General features: G+C 42.6%; 1 protein-coding gene across 16 annotated transcripts in view; it reads right to left on the bottom strand.

Moving 5' to 3' along the window:
• Nucleotides 1-24486, bottom strand: part of PPP2R2B (protein phosphatase 2 regulatory subunit Bbeta) — a 436961-nt gene that overhangs the window by 49118 nt on the left and 363357 nt on the right. For all 16 annotated transcript variants that reach the window (XM_070569299.1, XM_070569297.1, XM_070569303.1 and 13 more), the window contains one exon: nt 8291-8468. In XM_070569299.1, the coding sequence (XP_070425400.1) occupies nt 8291-8468 (178 nt within the window). The remainder of the gene's footprint in view (nt 1-8290; nt 8469-24486) is intronic.

Raw genomic sequence — 24486 nt, 5'->3', positions numbered from 1 at the left:
AGAGATTATAGGTCACCTTATAATCTTTACAGTGACTACATATTATTCAACAAAGAAAGCAATAAACATTAAAAAAAAAAAAGCAGTTTCCTTGACTTAGACCCATCTGCGAGGGAGTTGAGAGAGCAACAGCCTCATCTCTATGGGTAAAGTTCAAGATAAGATTATGATAATACTGTGATTGTAAGAAAATGGGTTCAGGAGATCGGGATTCAGTTTTGATTCCAACTCTATTTTGCTCAGAGAATTCGGGAAAGTCATTTTATCTCTCTGGGTTTCAATATCTTTGCCTTTGAATGGGTATAATCCTATTAACTGTCAGCCTTTGAGAATTTTGATTACTAAATAAGATAATGGAGAAAAAGTTATTTATTAAATGGATTTATTGTGGACTGAATAATCCTAGCTTCCAAAAGAAGCATATATTTTTCCAAGGATAGCTTTTATATGTATTAGTTTTGTGGGCTTTTGAAGGTGACTGTCCTCATATGCTTCTGGCTGATTTTGCTGATACTTACAAGCTTTTGTTTGGTTGTTTCTAAGTCCTGTCTAAGCCAACCAAATATAGGAGAGCCAAGCAGGAGGCCTGTCAGCAGGCCAAGCTGCAGAGTGGAATCTAAGTCTGCCTGGGTAATATACCCATGCTCCAAAGCAGTTGAGGCTTTTCACATAGCACTTAAAGTCTGCCAATACTGAAGACGGAGAATAGCCTTATCTTGTCCTTGAAAACTGAGCATATTAGAGTTGGATTCCCTTTTAGGGAACATGAGTTTCTTTGAAATCTTTTTTCCTTTCCAAAGTCCAAATTTAATCTTTGGATATTCAGCAGTGATTACAAAGCATCTAGATCTTGTTAGCTGAGCAGACACGTTGCTTGATGATAACACTGGAGATCTCCAAAGAGGACTCCAAGGGATATTCTTCTCTTAAGAGCTTAGAAAAAGCCAATGTGCAAACATTCATGGAGGGTTTGCTGATTGCTGGGCTCAATATGAGAGGACTGACAAAGAGACGCATGGTGCCATGTTAGTTACTGCTTTTAAATATGTTTGAGCTGCAGAAAAACAGTGGGCTGCAATGGCTTTTATGATCGGGAGGCACTTGAAAGTTCCTTAACCACAGACTCTTCCCGATTTATGCAACATAGAGCTTGAAATTCCACTATTAGAAAATATACAATACTTCCTTCAAAGCCCAACTCAGATGTTACTTTCTTTATGAAGCGTTCCAGCCCTTCTTTCATGATTCCTATCCTGCGTATCCATAGCACCTTGAATGCACCTCTGTGAGAACGATTAATCCATACTATTATAACTGAGTAATTTGAGACAGTGTCATAGAATACATTTTACTGGAGTATGGAGTAACAGAAACCTAGATTTTTCTCTTTTGGTGAGGAAGATTTGTTTTGAGCTAACATCTGTTGCCAATCTTCCTCTTTTTGCTTAAGGAAGATTCACCCTGAGCTAACATTCGTGCCAATCTTTCTCTATTTTGTATCTGGGTCACTGCCACAGTATGGCTTGACAAGTGGTGTAGGTCCTTGCCCGAGATCAGAACCCGTGAACCCAAGCAGCTGAAGTGGAGCATGCCAGACTTAACCACTACGCCACGGGCCAGCCCTGAGAGATCTAGATTTTAATTCCAAATCCTGTGACCAGTTATTTAATCTCAAATGTCTTTGAACTTGTTAAGTGATCTGCAAAAAGAGAAAGAAAGTTACAGGAGATGATATGTGTAATGTTCTTGGCACTTAATACAGGCTCAAAAATTGTCTCATCTTCCCCAGCATGGTTGTGTGTCTGTCCCCCTCTGTCCACATACTCACTCTCATGGCTTTGTGATATGTTAACTTGGTTAGGCTGAGCTACAGTCCTTAGAATTCCCTTTCTAGGATGTTTCTGGTAATGGCTAATAAGGTATATTCTCTCAGGAAAGCTGGAGGAAGAAGCAGTCATTTTGCAGCATACATGCGCTTTCTCCCAGTTACTCAATCAAATACTAATCTAGATGCTGCTGTAAGAGATTCTGCAGATGTGATTAAAGGCCCTAATCAGTTGACTTTAAGTTAATCAAAAGGGAGATTATCCTGAGTGGGCCTGCATTAATCAGTTGGAAGACATTTAAAAGAAGGTTTAGGCCTTCCTTGAGGAAGAGACTTCAAATGGATGCTGGATCTCCAATTGCTTTCTCTTCCCCCTAAATCTTCCTTCCTCATGGCCATCTGTCGACAAGCTTCAGCTCATGCCCGTGATCTTCCAGCCTTCTTGGGACTTTCCATTCCTGATAGCCTGCCTTACAGACTTTGGACTTGCTTGGCCAGCCCCACAATTGCAAGGGAAATTTATTGTAAAAAGTCAGTCTCTTTCCGTTTCTCTCTCTCCCACACACACACACACACACACACACATGCATGCACACCCTCTCCTACTGGTTTTGCTTCTCTGGGTGAACTCTGATTCATATACCCACCCTCCAGATTACAAGGGCTATGATATTGGGGGTGGGGTTTTATCCATCTTGGTATATCCAGTGCACATAGTAAGTGCTCAATAAATATTTATGGATTTTACTTTAACTCATTCTTGTGACTTAGCAGCCTTCTTTAGGCAAGGTTTTTTAAAATGCAGAAAGCCTATAGTAGGTCAATAGGCTAAGAATCCAGGCTTGTATAGTGTGGCTCATTTAGCCTGTGGTTTTCTTAGGAGAGAACGGAATCCAAGTAATAAGGTAAGAAGAACAGGGGGCTGGGGAAATTCTCCAAAAAACAATAGCTACCATTTATTGAGCCTTCTTTCTGTGCTAGGCACTTTGCTAGGAACTTTACGTGATTACTTCTTTTAATCCTCACAACAACCTTATAAGAGAGACAGTATTATTATCCTCATTAGCTGATGAGAAAATTGAGGACCAGAGAGACGTTAAGCAACTTGTCAAGGTCGCACAGATTTTAGGAGATGAAGCTGGATTCAAATCAGTGAGTCTGACTCTAGAGCCTGTATTCCCAACTACTAAGCTATACAGCTCTGAGGAAGTTCAAGGAGCCCAAGAGAAGCCTGCAAAGTTGAATTCCTTCCCTCTCCCCTGACAACCTGAGGCCCAAAGGGCTTGCCCTATTGAGGAAGAAATCCCCAGTGTTATAAAGCCCTAGGTCTGCCTCAGATACAGAGGGTCAGCATCCACACAAGCAAGGCACCAGGACTGGGAAAATCCACCATGGCTGCATTTAATACAGGATGGAGGGGCTGCCCTGGCACACACAGGCCAATGTGCTAGACATGTCACTGGAAGCGATGCTCTGCCTTTATGCTAAATGCTAGTCTGAGATTTATATGTCCATTTGATCTCCCGGTAGGAAGAAAGCCACTGCAGCAACAAGGGAGAGAAATTTACACTAGGCCCCCAGCTTCCTTCAAAGCCTGCCTGGTAGAATCCCACGGGATTAAAAGAAAGGCCGCTGTCCATGGTACTTAGGGGTGAGAGAAGCTGAAAGCCAAGAATTGAGGTTATGTGGTTCCCTGCTCAGAGAATCAACTCTCAAAGGGCCTCAGCTTAATTACCAAATGAAGCTATGCACAGGGCTGCTAAGACCAAGGTCAAAGATGAAGCACCCCTGGAGTCCAGTTGGCTTCTCCCAGAGAAATCCTTTGTTTGATTCCTAGACACTGGACTTCGGCAAGTCTGGCTTCTGCTAACCTTTCTAGCATTCCTTGTACCACATTCCACCTCACTCTCTGGGCTCCAGTCACGGTGACCCAAAGATTTCATGCTCCCTCCTTCCACAGACCTTTGCACATGCCGGACCAATCTCTTCACACCTCTTTGTCAAGTTTGCTCATACTCTTCCTCTTTTAGATCCCAACTCAATAATCAGTTCCTCAGCAAAGTCTTCTTTTATTCCCTAGTCTATATCATGTTTTTAAGAAATGCATTCACAAAACTATATTCCCTTTCTTCACAGGACTTATTTTTGTTGGTAATGATACTCACTAGTGTGATTATTTGATGAACATCATTCTGAAGGTAGAAAATTTATTTCTTTTCACTATTGCATCCCCATGGCTTAGTGCAGTGCCTAGAACAACCAGGTGCTCAGTATACAGCTTAGCACCTATTTTTACTTGATATGAGTCTACTTAATAGGGTCCACATTGGACTAGGTAAAAGCCCAGGTCAGCTCATTCTTAGTCCTGAGAAGAGAGTTCAAAGAATCCTAGGTATACCATAGTTTTCATAAAGAAGAAACATCTTTTTATAGCAATTTTCTGTTATTGAAAAGTTAGGGCTACCTCTTGCCCTAGAATATCACTCATCTAAAAATGAGTTATTATTGTCCTGATGTAGTTAACCCATTAAGGCCAAAGTTTGACCACTTTAAGCCAGAACCTGTTACACAAGACAGGGAAAGCCCGGCTATGGATGGAAGGGAGAGGATTCAAGACCAGGTGCCACGAGGCTGGGAACGCCTTGCTCTGAGATGGTGCTAAACATAAGGCCCTGGACCTCAGGGAGCCTGCAAATATCTGCTCACTAGGGTATAATGAGCAACATCTTGCAAAGAGCACCCAACTGCAGAACCAAAGGAGGAGTCTACAACTGAGAAGATGATCCAGATGATGAATTTAGCAGAATAGAATCCACCATTCTAACATTTAACTTCCTGAGTTCCCTTGTCCTTTCAATGATATCATGATTGTGTTGGTCCCTGTTTATCATTTACTTAGCGAGGTACTGCCCTAAGCATACATGTATGTGCACGCATTTGTATGTGTATACACATACATGCATATATTTTATATTATAATTAAAAATATATAAATATATACTTTATATATATGGATAATTTTATATATATAGAAAACGTCTTTTAAAAAAAATTCTCACAATCCTCTTTGATAAAGAGCCTCTCTCCAGATCATTAAACAGAGGCTTGGCTAAGTTAGGAGACACGCTAAAGCTCACACAACCAACCAGTAGTAGTGCTGGTGAGAACTTTGGGCTCGTCGGACTCCAAAGCCTGTGTTCTCAACCATAATGCCAATGTCACACTCAATGTCAGGCACTGGGAGCTGTGACTTTTTTTAACCGTATAGCAAGACCACTTGTCTTACTAACCACTTTTCTTCACATATACTTACTTGATAATTTAAATGGATTTTTCAGTATCTGTGAAATCATATGACTGATATGATCATTGTATTTTCTAATATTCATTATCATAAATACATAATTATGAATACAGAAAAAGTCCACGGACTGCCCAGAAGCACCTTGCCCACCACCTCAGTGGTACTCAGACTACGCTTTGGGAACCCCACATTATTCTATCCTGAATCACACTTCTTCAGCCTCCTTAGTGGATGAGAGGCTTTCTAGAAATGGTGCTAAACAACATATAGTTTCAGAAAATCTGCTGGTGGTTGGCGTTTTTCCGAGGCTGTTTGGAAAGATGGATGCTTCCTACCTGAGAGGCAGCTGCACTTCAGTGAGGAGAGGCAAAAAGGTACCGGTTTGAACAGTCTGCTCAGTGCTTAAGGCGGTTTGGTTGAAAAGAACTATATAGACATCAGTTATCATCATTCTCATGATGACAATGATTATTTTACATATGGCTGCTTTAAGGGTGAATGGCACAGTCTCATTTGTATGCCAGCATCTGGCAGGCTGTCGCACATCTGCAGAATATAACCTAAATTGTGCTATTAATATTTCCCCTTTGCATTCTCCCCAAGGCATCTGTCTCCCAAATTGCCTAAAGAAACCGCCCTCCCCCTTGAAGGCCTAGAGGCAAAATTCAGAAAACATGTCACCCAGACTGGAGACAGCAGAAGCTCAGAGTGACAGCAGCTGAGCCTGAGCAGATTTCTGGCTCTTGGAATAGATGTAAAGGGAGAAAGGAAGCCACCACCCACACTCATTCTATTAGCAGCTGCACTTCTAGGCAAAATCTGTAGGCAGGTTCTCTCAGACTCAGACAGTATGCCGAGTCTGCTCCATGATCAACAAAAGATGCCAGTCATGGTCCTGATGGTCAGTTCCTAGTGTCTTCATAATCACCAGTACCTGCTTAAAGCTGCCTTCCCTGAAAAGCCTTGGGGAACTACTGAGCAGTCTTCTGCAGTGGAGACTAGCTAGCTGTGTACCAAAACCACGCCTTTCTTTCTTATGTGTCCAGCTATACTACATTTCCCAGCCTGCCTTGCAGTTAGAGGTGGCCATGTGACGGAGTTCTACCCAATGGAATGCATGCTGTTTCAGGGCCTGGCTCACAGGAGTCTCCCTGATGTGTGGTCCTCCATAATCTTCCCCTTTTGCTGTCCTGATGCAGATAAGCATGGGGGCATTGGTGAGCTGTAAGATGAAAGGAGCCCAAATCTCTGAATTACTGAGTGCGGGAGGCTGCCTCCTGATGGGGATCATCAATAGTGGACTTTTCAAGAGAAAGAATCTTTCATGTGTTTGAGCCATTATGGGGTCTATTTTACATCAGAACATCCAGAGCTTTACTACAACTAATACATTCTTAAAGTGAAATTTCCAGGTTAGATTTCATAATCACCTAACATCTCCACTTTGGTGGCATACTATTGTTTCAAACTTGACAGGTCCAACCAAAATGGTACTTTCTATATGTCAAGTGTTCCAGGTACTGGGATACAGGAATGCATCATACAAAGTCCCTTCTCTCATAGAATTTACATTTGAATATGGGCAAACCCAGAATGCATAATCAAAAAGACAATTTCAAATAGTGATAAGTACTCTGAAGATAACTGGGATAGAGGGTTATTGAAGCTACTTAGGAATTAACAGGGGGAAGTGTCTCTGAGGAGGTGACATGAGATTAATGTCTGAATGATGACATGTAGTTAGCCATGTGAACTCTGGGGACAGAGTATTCCAGAAAGAGGGAACAGCAAATGCCAAGAATGGAAGTGAGAACAAGGTTTATCTAGGAACAGCAAAGAGGTAGCTGGCTGAAGCAGAGTGACTAGGGGAGATGGGCTGATAGGGTATCAGAGAGGGAGGCAGGGCCCAGATTGTGGAGAATCTTGTAGTCCAAAGTAAAGAACTAGGATTTTACTCTAAGTTCAACGAGAAGCTACTAGAGCGTTTTAAGCAGGGGAGGAATGTTGGCTGAATTACATCTGGAGGTCCACTTTGACTGTCTGGGAACAGGTACTACGTAGGAGAGCAAGAAAAAATGGAGACCAGATTATTGCAGTCGCACAGGTGAGAGAACAGTGGCCTATACTAGTCTAGGTTGGGAGGAGTGGAAATGGAGAGAAATGAGTTGATTTGAGATATATTTCAGAGGAAGCATTGGCAGGGCTCACAGATAGATTGCGTTGGAGGTGGAGACACTGGTAAGTAAGAGAAAAGAATCAATAATGACTCTTAGGTCAGTCACTCCGGTGCCTGGGTGGTGAAACTATTAACTGAGAATTGGGAATTCAAGTGAAGAGTCACATTTGTGGTGGGATGGACCACACGATAGGTCGTGAATAAATGACCTATTTGTAATATTAAATAGAGGGTCAATATAGTGGGGTGAGAATATTAGTTCAGATGCTCATTCAGCAATTTTCTTGACTTCTCTAAATTTTAGCTAAATAGGAGATAATAAAACTTACATTATGGGGTTGTTATATCAAATACACCCTGGGTGTGTGGAGACTAGAGGGAAGTGTGATGGGGACTTGAGGACTGCTAATAAAGTTTGGTTTCCTGACCTGGATGCTGGTTACACAGGTGTTCTCTGTGAAAATTCATCAAGCGGTACAATTATGATATGTGAACTTTTCAAAATTGTAAGCCCAAAGTTTCCATTGCAGTGCTTGGAACTCAACAAATGGCAGCCATTACTATTTTCACTATTATGATACAATGAAAACATGTCCTGTGTACCTGAGGTCCACGCTGTCCATACAGGCCATTTATGAATCCTTTAACAAGAGGAAGGAACACTAACTGAATTCTAGGGTCTTATCTTATAGTTGATAGAGTCACATCTGATTTTAATTCATGACACACAAACGCCTCTGCATGAGGGAATTGCTTACAGTTCCAATCCAGGGCTAGCCCTGGCCCACCACGTGTAATTCAATACTTCCCCACCTTTGTGAGGATGAAAGACAGATGCCAATGTGATTTAAAAGGAAACAGTTCTCCCCAAGTGATAGGTGTTGCAGTGTAACTGCTCCTTCCTATTCCATTTCCCCTCAAGCCTGCTCATACCTGAATCCTTGCGATTCAAGCCAATTGGTTATTGGCCCCAAGGAAAGGATACTAAAACTTTGATTGGTTATTTCAAAGTTCCATAGGTTAATCCTTAGGTCATCAGCTGACATGTAGGTTTCGTAGTCACTGTTGACTGATATGGAGTTGATGTGATACGTGTGTGCGTTGGCAAATACTCTTCGTGGGGTGGCCTCCACCATCAGGTCCATGGGTCTCAGGACAGGCACCTGGGATGCAAGAGAAACAAATTGAAGTTAGAGAAGATGATGTATTATCAGTCGATGAATCACATGTTGTTCCTATTCCCTCCGTTCCTTTTAGTTTTACTCCTTTCTCAAAAGATGTCACCATCACTTAGCCCTGATAGGCAGGTTCATCCCTTATAGATCTAAAGTTCTTGTCCCAGGCCCCTCGAGGTGGCCTCATCTCAGGGGAACTTAGAATCCACAGTGTGGTCATGAGCTTCCAGAGCTGTTGTTCCAGACTGTTCACGTGTTTTTTAAACATGAAAGACATTTTAAAAAGGAAGTTGTTGGGAAATTTTAGAAACATCTAGTTTAACTTTGATCCAAATTTATCCTTCATGGCTTTGGAGGCCTAGACCCCAACCAGGGGTCCTCAGTCCTTAAGGGCATTTGGAAAAACATATAATCAACCAAGATTCTAATAGTCTAAAGTCAGCCATTAATATACTGGGCACCCACTGACGTCCTATTTCACCTGGGAAACTCTCGGTTTATACCTGTTGTCTTGGCATACCAACCAGGTAGCATCCACTTTTATATCAAAACTGTCCTAGTTGGGACCATAACTATATGGCCATCACACTGACACATAAAGGGCACTCAGCAATTATTTGTTGAATAAGTGAGTAAGAATATGTGAGTAAATGTTTTCTTCCCCATGGGTCAGAGAGAATCAGGCAATTAAATAGTTTCCCACACAGGAAGCTCTTTCTCAAATATGAGCAAAGATCCACCACTCATCTGACTCCCTCTTTGAATTCAAAGGTACTTCTCATGACACCCAGGGGAACAGGCTCCTGAGAAAGTGAGGGAGGACACTCTTGCCTGAGATGGGACAGACGCAGAACAAAAGAAACACAAAACACAGGTGTGGTCCTTTAACAGAAACAATAAACTGGAAGGACCAAAAGCTATTTTCTTTTCAAGGAAGTCATCTCTTGCAACCGAGCCCTGACTGATTTGATACCAGGTGTTGATGAAGACTTCAACATCTGGATTTGTTTCAACCCAGCAGTGAGGAGAAGGCGGCGAAAATAAAGGTTAAATTTTGTGAAGTGCAGCCCCCTCAACAATATAACCTTTCACAAAACAGAATGCTCCCAGCTCAGTCTTGAAGGAGTTTAGCTCACTTTTGAGGAAGTTTTAAAATTCAGTGAACAATTCAGAGGAATCACAGAGTCTATATAGAAGTGGTGCTGGGTATCCTGGAAACCAGAGGTAGCTTCAGATGTGGATGTAGGAAGAGTCAGGGGTCCTCTGAGTACCAGGAGAGGGAGGAGAGAGGAAGTCTCTGTGAGCCCGCCAGCCCAGTGAGGGATAATGGTTCTGCAGCACAAGCCCAGGGATGCCAAGGACCGGGCGACCTGGGTTCTGGTCACAGATTCACACTAACCCACAGGCTAGGTGACCACAGGCGATTAACCTGCCCCATCTGGGCTTTGTCTGAAAAACAATGATAATACCCAGTGTGCCCTAATTATCATCAAGGGTGGTTGGGGTCTGTTGAGATGATTTGCCCCCGGGTTCACCCTCCCAGTCACTCCTTCAGAAACATTTACTGAGCTCTGTACAAGGTCCAAGGTCGAGGGGAGGGGGTGTTTTTCAACTTGTGAGCAAAACCAGACACAGGCCTCACCTTCATATAGCTGGTCTAGATGGAGGAGGCTGATACGAAATCATCTCATAATAAAATGCAGTAAGTGCCCCAAAGAAGAGAAATAGTGCAAAGGAGGATTTAACAGGCTCAGAGAGGTCTGGAGAGGCTTTGCTGAGGAAGTATAAATTGGATGGCTGTGAAGGATGAGAAGGGGTTTACTAGGCCAGGAGGGGAGGGAAGAATGTTCCAGTCCAAGAAAATAGCATGTGCAAAGGTCCTGTGGTGGGGATGAGCAAGGCAAGATTCAATACTCAGTGCAGCTGTGACAGAGAGGGTAATAGGAACCATGGTAGGCGATGAAGTGACAGAGTAGGTAGGAGGCAAGCCCCAAGAAAGATTGTTGCCTTTATCCTAAGATAAAGGGGAAGAAATCAAAAGATTTACAATGATTGTCACATGATCAGATTCAGTTTCGATTAGATCATTCCTGACATACAGTGGAGAACGTTAGAGGATGAATGAGGTAGAAGTTTGAAAAGGAAGGTGATACACTATGAGCACCAATTAAGGGGGCATCTGAGTTAAGGCTTTGTAATGGATAAAAAAAGTGACTCTGCTCTTAGGAATTCTCCCTGCAAATATCTGTTGGGCATCCATTCTGTGTCAGTCATTCTTCATACATCATCTCAAGTAATTCTTTCAACAACTCTGTGAAATAAATACTCATACAAAGTACTATTACAGAGAGAAGACTCAGGTTCAGTGAGGCTAAGACACTGGCCCAGGGTTGCCCAGCTATAGGAGGCATAGCTAGAATCTGATAGCAGAGTATCCTTGACTGCAAAGCTAGTGCCTTTTCCACTGTACCACACCACCCTCAAATACCATCAGGGTGGGAAGAGATAAATGCTCTGTAGGTGACCCGAGTGAAGTGCCAGTGGAATTTATGGAATCAATAGCATTATTGATAGTAATAATGGTAGTGGTAGTTGTAGAGTTCGGTGGTTAAGCTGCCTCTAGAAACCTCAACTCGGTATTGTAGGTGTTCATGGTCTTTGAATAGGGTGTCCATTCTGTGTGCTCTCAGAAACACAAGCCGTGCTTTTATAGTTTGTCACAAAAAAACTCCCCACATGAAGCTTTTGAGTGCTACCTGCTCCTCTGCCCCCCAAGGTAGCAGAGCTCAGAGCAGGCTCCCCGGGGCCACAGAAGAAATGGCATCTGCGAGGACTTTCCATGGCTCCTCTGAAACGCTGCCCTGGGCCTCCTTCACTGCTGTGCGTTGTCGGCAGAGGCTTCCCTGGGCTGTGGTGACGGGGAGGGGAGCATGACAGCCTGGATCAAGAGGCTTTACAAAGTGGGAACTGCCAGCCCGGAGCTTCAGCTTAATGTGACGGGCCTGCCTGCTAATTCAGGCTGACACATTCCATGATGTACCACTTAAGGGGGAAGGCTCCACGCAGGTACCTGGGGAGGGAGCCTCCTATGCTTTCCCCAGAGTGTCACTCATGCTATTCCAACACCATCCCCACACCCAGGTCAGGCTTGTCCACTGCCCAGGGACGCCCCTCACCAGGAGGAAGAGGGGGCTCTGGACAGGGTGACCGATTGGAGGCCTGCTGAGACTGTTTCCCTTCTGTTCTGTCCACACACTCCTTTCACGCAGGCAGGGAGAAGGGTTGGGCCTCGTTCCCTGCATTCAGCGCACAGGCCACAGTGAAGGCTTTCTCCGTAAGATGCTCATGGAGGGCTTCCGCGCCGTGTGCCGATCACTGTGTTAGAGCTGCCTGCCCCGCCTCTGCGGCAGTTTCATTCAGCCCTCTCAGGAGCCAGCCTCATGAGGAAAATGCCCGTCTGCCCATTTACAGGGGAGGCGGAAGGGGGTGAGGTATCTTGTGCAACGTCACACAGACAGCAAGCTGAGGAGCAATGTTAACCCTGTTGCAAATGAAACTATCAAGCTGAAATACGACATTGCCATTTTTGCAAGTCGAAAATTGTCAGATCTCAGTAATTTCACGGGGTTCAGCCTAACGCTTTGGAAGGACTCCACGCTATGTGGGTGGGATGTTGAATCATGGAACACTGACTCTCAGAGGGGCCCTGAGAGCCTCTTTCAGGGCTGGCATCTGCGTGTTTGTGCGCTGGGGTGACGGGGACACAGTGTGAGGCCGTGGTGTCCAGGCCTTACCCCATTCATCATTCTCAATCACATCTTGCTTAAATAACTATTTCTGTGGATAAGAAAAATTCGAAAACAACTCTCCCGGGCAGTTCCTGAAAGCTCCTGAAGAGGAAATCGAGACCCTGAGCTGTGCTGTCCACGGTCGCCCAGGTAGAGGCTGCTAGCACAGCCTGGGTTTCTGCCTCTCACCCCAGAGCTCCCTCTGTCCCCGCACCATGTTCTGAGCCATCCTCCACAGAGCCCTCTTCTTGCAAATGACAGAACCAGACAAAACCCACGACCAAGCCAGGACCTTTAACTTGTAGTCCAAACCCTCTTTTCTGAGATCTTGGCAGTGGTTGATGAAGCTAGCATCAGCTCTGAGACAAGGCCGTGCTGTTTTGTGCTTGCAAATGAGAACGGGGGCCAGTCCTCGGCCCTCCTCGGAGGGTGTAGGTGGTTCTGGATTGTGCTGCTGGAATTTGGTCACGCTCCTCGTGCAGGCACCGCATGCTCCTCCCTGACCTTGATTTAGTTTCAGCTCATCCCCCTGAGCCTGATTCCCAAGGATGAGCACCCCCGCCTGGATGGCAAGACAACCAGCATCATAATAGAAAATCTGCTAAATGATGTCCCAGGGCCCAAGAGGGCAGCCCCAGAGTCCAGCCTGCCATAAAGCTGACAGAGCTACATCTCAGCTGTAATATTAGGAGAATGCAAAGAGCCTGGAGAGCCACATAGCTCCCACCCTCACATCATTCAGGGCTCTGTCCAGTTATCACCCCGAGAGAGGCCTTCCATGCTCACCCCACCGTAAATAGCACCCCCTCCACTTGTATCCTCTTACCCAGCTGACTGCTTTGAGTGTTTTAAACACTTAAGCAATTCATCAATGAATTCTCATAAATATCCTATGACTTAGCTTGGTAGACATTATGATCCCTGCTGCACTGATGAAGAAACTGAGGCAAGGAAGGTTAAGTAATTGGTGTAAAGTCATACAGCCAGTACTCATGCTCAGCACTCCTTGACTCTGGAGTCTAAGCTCTTAGTTGCTCCGTATTCTGTGTCCTGGAAGAGCACACTCAGGTGTGTGGGAGACAGAAAGGTAAACAGACATTTTGGTGTGGCTGATCCATGCTGTGATGGAGGTCAGGAGGCAGCACCCAGGCAGGGCTGGCCAAACGGGTCCTGTGTCTCCCTGAGGAGTCAAGGGAGACCTCAAAAAGGATAGGACTACTAAACTAGGCAGGAGGCGAAGGGTTTGGGGGAGTCCACCGAAGCAGACATGGGGGCGGGGAGGAGAGGGAGCTGTGCTCTAGTCAGAGGGACCAGCATGTGCAAAAGCTCAGAGGGGAGAGAGCCAAGGATACGTGTGCAAGTGTGTGACTCCACGTTTCTGGGGGTGGGGTTCAGTGATTTAATTAAACTCAACAAATACTTATTAAATCCCTCCTCTATAACACACATGAAGACCTGAGCTGGGCAGAGCAAAAGAGAAGGGCTGGCGTGCTATATGAGGTAGGATGGTGATGGAAGGCCTCCCTCAGGGGATGACATGTGAGTAGAGATCTGAATGAAATAAGGGAGGGAGCCATGTGGCTCTCTGGGGAGGAGCATTCCATGCAGAGGGAACAGCAAGTGCAAAGGCCCTGAGGTTAGAGTGTGCTTAGAGTGTAGGAGGAAGAGCGAGGAGACTTTGTGGATTAGATAGGAGTGAATAAGGAAGGAGAGTGACAGAAGATGTCAGATCAGTAGTCAGTTGTTATTGTGAGGATGAGGAAGACTCAGGGAGGTGCAGGTAGCTGCCCAATACTGACTCCCCTTCCTGTTAAGAAATTCCCTCCTTCCTGCTCTCTCCCTCTTCCCTCTCCACTCCTTCTGTCTCTCCCCACCCATCTTTCAGTCTTCCTCACTATCTTTCACACCTCTCCTCTTGGGAAATACAAGACCATCTTTCACTTCCAAGAACCCATTTACTAACAAAATAAATGTTGCTGCCATTGGGCTTATTCGGTGACCACACGGGTGATTCTTCACCATCTTCCACCTCACCTAAGCAGGTGTCGGTGGGTCACAAAACGCCCCTTCAGAGAGACACACACACACACACACACACACACACACAAAGCTGAGCAGAATCCTGGAAGCCCCCAAGGTCCCCACTTTCAGTGACATCTGTGAAAATGCACAGCAGGGAGAGGCTAGAGGTGAGGACTCAAGTGCCTTCCTGCACCGACTCTTGACAGAGAGAAAACAACAGCTGTGTTTACCATGGCAACCTCCAGTGCCTCAGGAAATCGACAGATTCAAGCAAGACTCTCAGAGAGAAGAGATGGCCAGACAGAAGCTAAAGACAGAAAGAGGATGGAGTCACGGAGAAGGAAGAGAGACAGAGACGTCTACTTGTAGAAGGAAGGGAAGGGATCTGAGCTGCTCAGTAACCTCGGGTCGAATCTGATTGAGTGCAGCAGACAAACATTTGAATACCCTTGGTTGTTAAATATAATCAACATAATCAATATTATGGGGGCTTTCAAAAAAAACTGCTATCAATTTAAATCCATGCTTTCTCCATATCTCCTTGTCAGTGTTCAGCAGATGTTCCCCATTGCCGTCCCCAAATAACTGAGATTACTTTATCTTGAGACTGACAGGATATGTTAAGGTCATGGGGTTAGGGGAGTTCTGTGTCATGAATTAGGAAATGCATACAGAAATGTTATGGCCATACACTGGCCCCAGATAAAACCTTCAATAAACATTTATTGAGCATTTACTACGTGCTAGACAGTCATCACACAGAGAATCCTTAAGAAGCTTGGAGGGGTGGGCAGACGATACACAACCACTTGTCCCTTCTTCTTGTTCATGACCAGCCCTTTTGGGAAGCTGAAACCATGGCTGCTTACTCTAAAAAAGAGACAGATGAGAGCTGTCCACCTCCTGCTTGGTATAAGGAAACCCTGACCCTGGTGTTCTGGGGCCACAGGTTTGAGGCACAGTGGAGAATCTGGGGTATTACACTTTCCCATCTGGAGGCACTAAATGGTAAAGCAGGTGGAAAGGCTAGGAAGTTCCAGATTCCAGCCTCACTTCAAGTTTGCCACCTTGCCTTTTGCTGGGCTTCCTTCAAGAGGCAGCCTTTGTGGGGCTGGCCTGGTAGTGGTTAAGTTCACATGATCCACTTTGGTGGCCTGGGGTTTGCAGGGTTGGATCCTGGGCACGGACCTAGCACTGTTCGTCAAGCCATGCTGTGGTGGCATCCCACATAAAACAGAGGAAGATTGGCAACAGATGTTAGCTCAGGGCCAATCTTCCTTACAAAAAAAAAAAAAAGAAGAAGAAAAGAAACATCCTTTGTGACTCTCCAATTACTGTAGGTTTGGGATAAAGCCAATAGCTAAAGAGCACCCAGACTTGGTTGTCAAGGAAGAGGGAGTGAGTCATCTTGAAAATGGGAGAGCCATTGGATCCTCCTGTAAATAGCCCTGTTTCAAAGCAACACAGCTTAGTGGTGCAGAGCATGCGGTGACTTCCCAAGAACTCTCTGGAACAGTTTTAAAGGAAACCGTTTCTCCAATTCTGCCTTTCATTTATTTTCCTTTCTAAAATCAAATCATCTCAAGGGACACCCACCGCATAGATTCTCCTTGTCCCCTTCACAAAAGAAAGACATAGAAGACACAGCTTCACCCGCCCTGGATCTTAGAATAGTGCACCACCCAAGGTACAGATACTCTGAGAGGGACAGCTGGGCGATCCCTTTAATCAAGGCCCCGCAAATGCCTCCACCCCCAGCTCACTATAATATCAATTTCTAAAAAAATTTTACTTTATATGTTCAACCATTACTGGTCAGAATCATATGCTTATGTTGTTTTGGCCAACTGTATTCTATTAATAATTGTAGAGAATTCAATCTGCAAGAGAATTTCAGACTTACAGTCATACATTCATAGGGAGGAAAAGTCTATTTTTGTTGTAGAAATGATCAAAACAAGCTTTTCACATTGACTCGAGGGAGGTGCAGTGAAAATACATGTTTAAAGAAGAAACAGGAACAATGCAAAGTTCTGACTTTTAAAGAACTTGTTCACATATTCTTGTAATGGATATTGTTGGGTATCCAGTTGCGATGGTATTTAAATTCCATCAGATGCATTCAAAAGGTGATATAACAGTTCTTTTTAAACTGTGTTCAAAATACTGAAACCACATTCTCTGTAGTTTTTTAACATTATAGTGGAAATGCTTAGTTGTCTACTTAAAATGCTCAGGAAGGTACACAGCTTTTCAGAATTCTTCTAGAGGGTACACAGCACAAAATTTGACATGGTATGGTGTAAGAGAATTTTCAGAGTCATGCAGAGCTGGGCTTGACTCCTGGCCGGGCCATTTACGGGCTGCATGGCCTTGGGCTTCTTCCCTCACCTTTCTCCACATCAATCTCCCTTCCATAATGCTAGAAATGGCTACTCTCTCAGGAGCTTCTTGAGAAAGCCTAGCACAGGGCCTAATACACACCATCTAACAAAGACACATTTATGGAGAACTTTGTGCCAGGATTGTGCTAAGTAATTTATGCATACCACGGTACTGAATCTTCACAACGACCTTAAGAGGTAGGTACTTCTATTGTTCCCACTTGATGGGTGTGGATCCTGAAGCAAAGGCGGTCATGAAGCTTGCTCAAGGTCACACAGCCACAAAGCAACAGAGCTGCCCTTGAACTTGGCAGTGTGGCTCCAGCCCCTATGGTAGCTATTATTAGAATTCTTACCATTAACTTTCAATGATAGAAAAATGGTCCATTCTGAGAGATTGCCCAGGGAAGATTTTCTGACTTTTTCTATTAGCTGTGGGGTTTAGGCATCCCTTCCATCCACTCAGGGAATTCAATTATGATTATAGGGCTCAGGAAAAGTGGCTAGTGGAATGATTGTCACTGGGTAGCAATTAACTTCATTGGAAAAAAAAAAAGCAAAAGCTGAAGGCTTTTCTGGTTAGGAGTTTTCCGAATAGCTTCTGTCCACATTGTCATGAAAACCTTGAACAATATGGTCGTTCATCCAATTATCAAACCAACCTGGGGGGCAGAGTCTGGCATTATGTGTACCCATTATTAAAGGGTAATTCAGTGTAACAAACCAAATCGAGTATGTACAAAGACTGTCAAATAAAATAAACCACTAACAAATTAAATTACTTCCCACTTTCAGTGGGAAGAATGCCAGTCATTTTTCATTTTAAAAAATATGCATCTTAATTCCATTTTTAAAAAACATGAGAAGAAGCATTTAAAGGCCTCTTGTGATATCTGTGCTGGGGTTTATTTTCTATAGGCACAACTCGCCTGGTCCTGGGGCATTTTCTCTCAGAGACTTAATGAAGCCTTAAGCCTCACCCTGGTCAAAAAACTTGTTTCCTCAATGGTGGATGGAGTTCAAAAACACAGGAGCATTAGGTCGGCTCCAGCTTACAGCGACATATCAGAGCTGTTGTTTCCAGAAAGAAACTGCCACTCAACAGCATCCTGCCAAAAACCCCAGGGAATCCTATCCAAATAATATAATTTTTAGATTTCCCTGATCACACCCTTCAACAGCCTCAATATGTCCCTGATTTCTTCTTTTACTGGCTTTGTCATTTAGATTGAAATAAGCCCGAGAGGAAAAACCCCTTTGGACGAAGTCAGGCTTTATGCTTCGGGTTCTGAAATATCTTAGAATTATATTCCTTCATTTGACAAACATTTATTAAGTGCCAATCACTGCTCCAGGTGGTCCGTGTACAGAGTGAACAAAACAGATTCGTTGTAGCATTTAAAGTCTAATAGGGAAGAAAGACATTAATGTCTCAAAGTAGATATATTGTTATAAACCGTCACTAATGCTATAAAGAGATGTATGTTGTTTCAAGAGACGAAAAGATATTGTTTCTTTAAAAGAAATAGGGGCTCTAATTTAGATTGGAGAATTAGGTAAATTGTTTTTGGAGGAGTGACAAATCACCCCCGAAAAGCAAAGCCATAAGCATCCTCAAAATCAGAGGTTCTTCACCGGGGGCAATTTTGCCATTCGACAATGTCTGGAGAAGTTTTTGGTTTTACAGGGATATGCTACTGGCATCTAGTGGGTAGAGGCCGAGGATGATGCTAATGCTCTACGATGTACGGGACAGCCCCCAGCAACAAAGAATTATTTGGCCCAAAATGTCAACAGTTCTCAGGTTGAAAACTCTAGCTCCTAAGGAAACCCGTCTGGAACAGAGTCTAAATCTAGGGTAGATAAAAGAAACCCAGTATTAACTTCCACAACAGGCAGCACAAAGTTTCAGTTCATAAAGATGTTCTGGATTAAAAAGAATTTATATATATACACATATATATATATCCATGAATGAAAGACTTATCCCCTATTACCAGCTACAAGAACACCACACAACCCAGAAAAACTGCCTGGAGAATTAATATACATTTTTCAAATCCAATGCATCAAAGATGGTTTTTATGGCAGACTAATAATTTCATGCTCTCAGTGTCTTTGACTTCTTTCGGCCTCTTTACGGAAAAGAGAGGAAAAATATCTTTCCCTCAGAAGATAAACTCACTACCTAATTACCAGCCCATGCAACAGCTTGTAATTCTGCAGTTTTATCTTATTTTTTTCTCCCAGACACTTCCATTTTCTGCCAACATTGCTATTTCTCCAAGCGTGTTTCCCTGTTCACTGCCTTTCCTGTTATTTCCTTGATGTTTTACATTGTGTAATTTCACAGGAAAAAAGAGACATCTTAAAATATCCCAGTAGAGGAAAATTTCAATTAACGCTTATAGGTGGGGAAGGGGTGGGATGCGAAGAGGCGGGGGCTTAATTTTTGGTTTGTTTGGTTAGGATTAATCACAAAAATTGTTTTTGTGTTGTTTTTCAACTGCTATTGATGAAAGTGTTTCTAAAATCTGTCCACGTGTTTTCTCCTATTAATGATTAGGATAAATATCACTGAATCTTTGATGACCAAGGATCGAGAGAACGTCAGGAGCATCCTAGTACATTCTGTCATTTATCACTGCAGACATAGAACTAAGAAGATTAATATAAATTTGATATTAACTCCAAGAATCTTAGAGTTGGAAGTTACCTGAGAAGTCATTACACTAAAAAGGTGTGGTGGATGTACACAAAGATGTATAGATGTACACAAAAGATGCAAAGATGTAAATAAAAAGGTGTGGTGAAGGTATACAAAGATGCATCTCTAAGAAGTTTGAAACATGGCCTTTCACAGACACGAACAAAGCTACATACATAGCTAAACCGTGTCAGTTCTGGCTCCTGCCAACAGATGGCAGTAGTGATTACTAGTGACGCCTCAATGTAGGAACAAATGGACTTACGAATGACCTTTCAGGACTGCATCGTCTGGTTCCCAGTCCTGACTGCACAGTAGTATCCAATGTAGTCTCTTATTAAAAACTGATGTCTGGGCCCTAGCAGTGATCAGTGAAGTCAGAATGCCTGTGAGGTGGAACCCCAAAACTGGTATTTTGAAAGCATCTTAAATGACCAATATGTAGAGGCAAGGCTGAGAGCCAATGAATATGAGGGGTAAATGGAAGGGTTTCCATACAACAAACTCTTCACAGTGGTTCTCTTTTGAAGTATGAGATTAAATGAGTGTTAAAAATTATTTTTATAGTTTTGTACTATTGAGGTTTTCATGTTAACTTTTTTTTAAACACTCATTTTTTTTTTTAAATAAGCTGATAAAAAGGAAATCATTTATGGAAGATAAAAATGACAAGAAAAGGGTTACTATTCATAATATATAAGGAGTTCCTAAAAATTGATAAAAAGAAAATAAAAATATGGGCAAAGGACATGCACAGAAAATTTAGAGAAAGCAAAAAAGCAAATGACCAAGAAATATATAGAAATATGCCCAACCTTATTAGTAGTGAAGGAGATTCAAGTTAAGATTTTTTGATCTTTAATCCTATGGAAGATTAATCTTATTAATCTTTTAATATTTAATCTTTACTTATAAAAATTTTACTACATGTCAGTAACTGTTTTAAGTCTTTTATAATCATTAATTCATTTAATACTCATAACAATTTTATGAGGTAGATATTCATATCATACCTCTTTTTACAAATAAGGATAACTGAGACACAAAGTAGTTTTGTGTCTTCACTTAAAGTCACACAACTAGAGCTTGCTGGAGCCGAGATGGGTTCTTGGGTATTCTAGCCAAGAGCATCCTTAACCTTAACCACTACTCTAAGCTCCCTTCTCAGTGGTATCTCTACTCAGATGGGCAAAAATTGCCATGACTGATAACAGCCTGACCTGGAGATAGTTTGAGGAAATGGGCACTTACTGGTGGGAGTATGAACAGCCACAAGCTTTTCAGAAAGTGATCTGGAAGTAGTTATTAAAACAATGCATGCATCTTTTAACCTAGCAAATCCTACTCCGATGGAAACTATCCTACAAAAACAAAACATCAGTTTGTGATAATACATGTTTGAGAACATTTATTGCAGCATTGTTAGTTACAGTTGCATTGTAGCAAAATCTGGAAACAACCTGACTGTCTATCAATAGGAAAATGATTTAATAAGTTATAGTATACCCATACTTTAGAATATCTGTGGCTATTTCAAAGAAGATGAATTGCCCAGAGGGATGTTTATGTTACTAAGCAGTATAATGCGTATAGTATGATCTCAATTTTGTAAAAACAAAATAAAATCATATCCATCCATGAATGTTAATATGTTTGTGTAGGCATAGAGGAAAGTATGGAAAGACACACTAAACTAGTAAAATGAGTTACCTTGAGATGTGGGGCCGCGATATAACCATGCATTAGTTTTGTAATGTAAAAGAAACAGAAGGGAAGGCCTCATGTCTAATGGCCCATGATGGCAGGATTCTTAGGATTCTTCAGTCTGCACTGGACTCTTCCTGAGAAAGGTCAAGTAGCTCTAATGAGCATGGCTTCCTCATTCCTGTGAGCTTAGATCTGCTTTCCTGAGCTGTCCAGCTGTTAGTTCACCCCATTCCACCATGCAGAAGCCCTTCAGATATTTGAGGACAGCTCTCAACCCATCCCACTCCCCATTCAATAAATTATACCAAGACTTGGTCTCCAATCTTCAACCTCATTGGTCAGGGCCACTTACCTCTACTGATGCTTTACTTTACTGACAATCTACCAGTTCAGAACACAGAGGGACCCGTATTCTATACAAGACATGTGCCTTCTACTTATGTAGCTTAAAACTGATTTGCTTATGTAATAGTCAATCTTGCATTGTCAACTAAAATTCCCAGGTCTTTTTTCAAATAAACTAATGTCAAGTCAAATCTCTTCTACACTACTGACTGTTTTGAACTTGAACATGATTTCCTGAATTCTCTTCCCTGGGATTTATCCCTTTCTCTTAAAAGTGAAATACACTTTTAAGTATGTTTTTAGTATGTTTGAATATGGGAGATGGTGGTAGGAATCTAATGAATTATGGATTCTGGATAATTGGCTTTTTTCTACGTAATGAAGAAGATGGGTCAGAAGATGGGTGAATCAGTTAGGAATATGGAGAGTGACAATGATAGTGTTCTGAAGTCCGGCAGGAGGGTGGGAGGTGCCTTAGCTCTTCTGTTCCCCAATGGCAGGGCTGAATTTGAAATGTACTGATGCTGGCAAATAAAATTGTTACGTGAAGTGGATGGGGGAAGAGAGAGCTCTGGAGGAAAAGGTTTGCTAATTCCAAGGAGAGAGAGCAGAAATAGGCAAAGAATAGAGGTGAAGGAATGGGATGAGAGAGGGAAGAAGGTATCTGGGGACAGCAGCAGCACACAGGACTATAAGGAGAAAAAGGATGGCCAACCTCCAGAAATAGGAATGCGGAAAGAGAGAGGAAAGTGAGGGGTAGGGGAGGAGGTGATATTCTACCTTCAACTTCTCAGACGTAATAAAGAGAAACCTTCTCAAAAAAAACCCCAAAATAACAAAAACTGAAAGGATTATTGTAGGATAGAAAAATCTTGCAGGTCATCAGGACTGGAAATGGTGCACGTGAGATGGAACAGGGACTTGGCATGCTGTTAAGGACCTGGGGAGCTACCCTTGGTCTCTCTGTCTCTCTGACTGTCTCTCTCAGGAGCCGACTGGTCTCTTAAGTTGTTCTCTCTGGATGTTAGGCCCTTTTTCCTTTCTTTACCAACAAAAGTCAACTTTATCTGTTTGCCAGCGCGAACACAGCCGCCAATGATTCACTCCAATGCTGACTCCGTAACTCTGTAACCAAGCAGTCAGCACGTAGGAAGGAGAGACGGGAAGAAGCAGGGAGGGAAAGAAAGTAAGAAGGGTGCAGGAGGCAGACCTTCCGGTGCAGTCCCATCCCTGCCCTCGAACCTGTCACATTCATAATCACCTCCACACCTCCTCCTACAGGCTCCCCTTGGTCATCCTGCTTCTATCACCTCTTTCTCTATGTCTTCGCTGATCCTGACTGCTCCAGTTAACGGAACTCTCATTCCTCCTACTAGGTATCCACCCAATCCAGTGGAGAATAATCTGATATTTTTAAGGGACCTAAAGAAAAAGATTAACTCTGTAGCTTCTGTCTTGAACCTGGCACTACTTTGACAGTCTTCTTGGAATCATTTCCTCACTTGAGTTCCTGGTGTTCTAATTTAGACTTCTAGCAGTCTCCTGTTCAAGCAGAGTAAAGCACAATTAGTTACTATTCCCTGGATAGAGATTTTCTTTTGTTTGTAATACTGTTATAATTGCCTTTCAATCTTCTGCAGGCAATGAACCCACTTCTTTAACTCTCTCTTATAATTTTCCCCCACTTCCCTGTCAACCTTACAAGTTCTATGAGATCTTTCCATGGCAACCATATACTTTTTTAGACTAGATCGTTAAACTGTGTTACAATAAAAGTTTATCCTGAACTGAAGACAATTTGGTAGTTGTTTCTGGAGCAACATACTATTTTGAATGATTTATGCCTGGTCTAGTTTTAATTAACATTTTTACATTGTTATTCACTAAGACCCTGGGATCTTTTTCTGCACATTCACTTTGTCTTTCCACATTCTACACATGAATGGCTGAATTTTCTCTCCACATGCACTAGCACTATGCTTTGTCTTTTTAGAACTCTGTATCCTATGTGTTCCCTTCAGGTTTTCAAGGTTGCCATCCATTTCCTTACTCATTCTTGACCTCTTCTTTGCTCCCTAGTTTTGTGAAATGTGAGCCTAAACAATGGTGGGGAGCAGGAGGCAGGGTGGCAGGATGGAGCTGATAGCATTTGAGGATGACTCATAGGACTATAAACTCCATTAATTTTTCTTTCTTCCTAAAGGGAGGAATATGAATATTTTCTCAAATAGCCAAAGCAAGGACCATAAAGCTCAGAGGCTAACAGTTAAAAGGAATGGAAAATTAATCATACAGAGGGAAAAGAGGACAAACATGCAGTTCATTTAAAATCACTGTAGTTGAAAATCAAATTATTCTACCTGACTTCCACCTATTTCACATTCTATTGAGAACTTATTTTGCCTCTAATCTGGGAATAATAATTATATACTGAATTGTATTGCATATGCATTAATATGTGGAGTCAACTATACATGCTTAGCATAAAACAGAAAAAAGAAAGAAGGAAACAATTTAAATAATGTTGACTATTGCAACTTGCATTCCACTCAGTGGTTCCACCCAAGTAAGTATAAGATGGAGGGAGTGAATCTGCTCTTTCCTCAGACAGACTGTGTGGATCGCATCTCCAAGCATTTTGATATGTTGAACGAGCTACTAAGGTTTAAAGAAGACTACTTTTCATAAATGGCCTTTCACATTTTTTGCATAGCTTTATATTGTACATTATTCTTTATATTGTTCATATTTCTACATACACATTATTTTGTACACAGTTTATAAAAACTATGAACTTTCTCTCTTATGGGTGACAAGGGATTTTTCAAGGATATTTTTGAATGAAGGTGACTCTTGTTCTATAGGATGACTTTGGAACCTAGCCTCTGCACAACTGTCATGTTACTGACCCCTTTGCAAATACTGATTAGTTCCCATACACTATTACCTCCTTTAAACTTCACAAAAATCCCACAGTTGATATTGTTTAATCAATATTTTACAGATAAAAGAACTGAGGCTCAGTGAGGTTAAATGACATAAGTCATGAGGTC

The sequence above is a fragment of the Equus przewalskii genome, chromosome 13 (assembly GCF_037783145.1).
Source record: "Equus przewalskii isolate Varuska chromosome 13, EquPr2, whole genome shotgun sequence".
In the NCBI taxonomy this organism is placed as follows: domain Eukaryota; kingdom Metazoa; phylum Chordata; class Mammalia; order Perissodactyla; family Equidae; genus Equus; species Equus przewalskii.
Note: the sequence above shows the minus strand (reverse complement) of the source record. Positions and strands in the feature narration are given on the sequence as shown.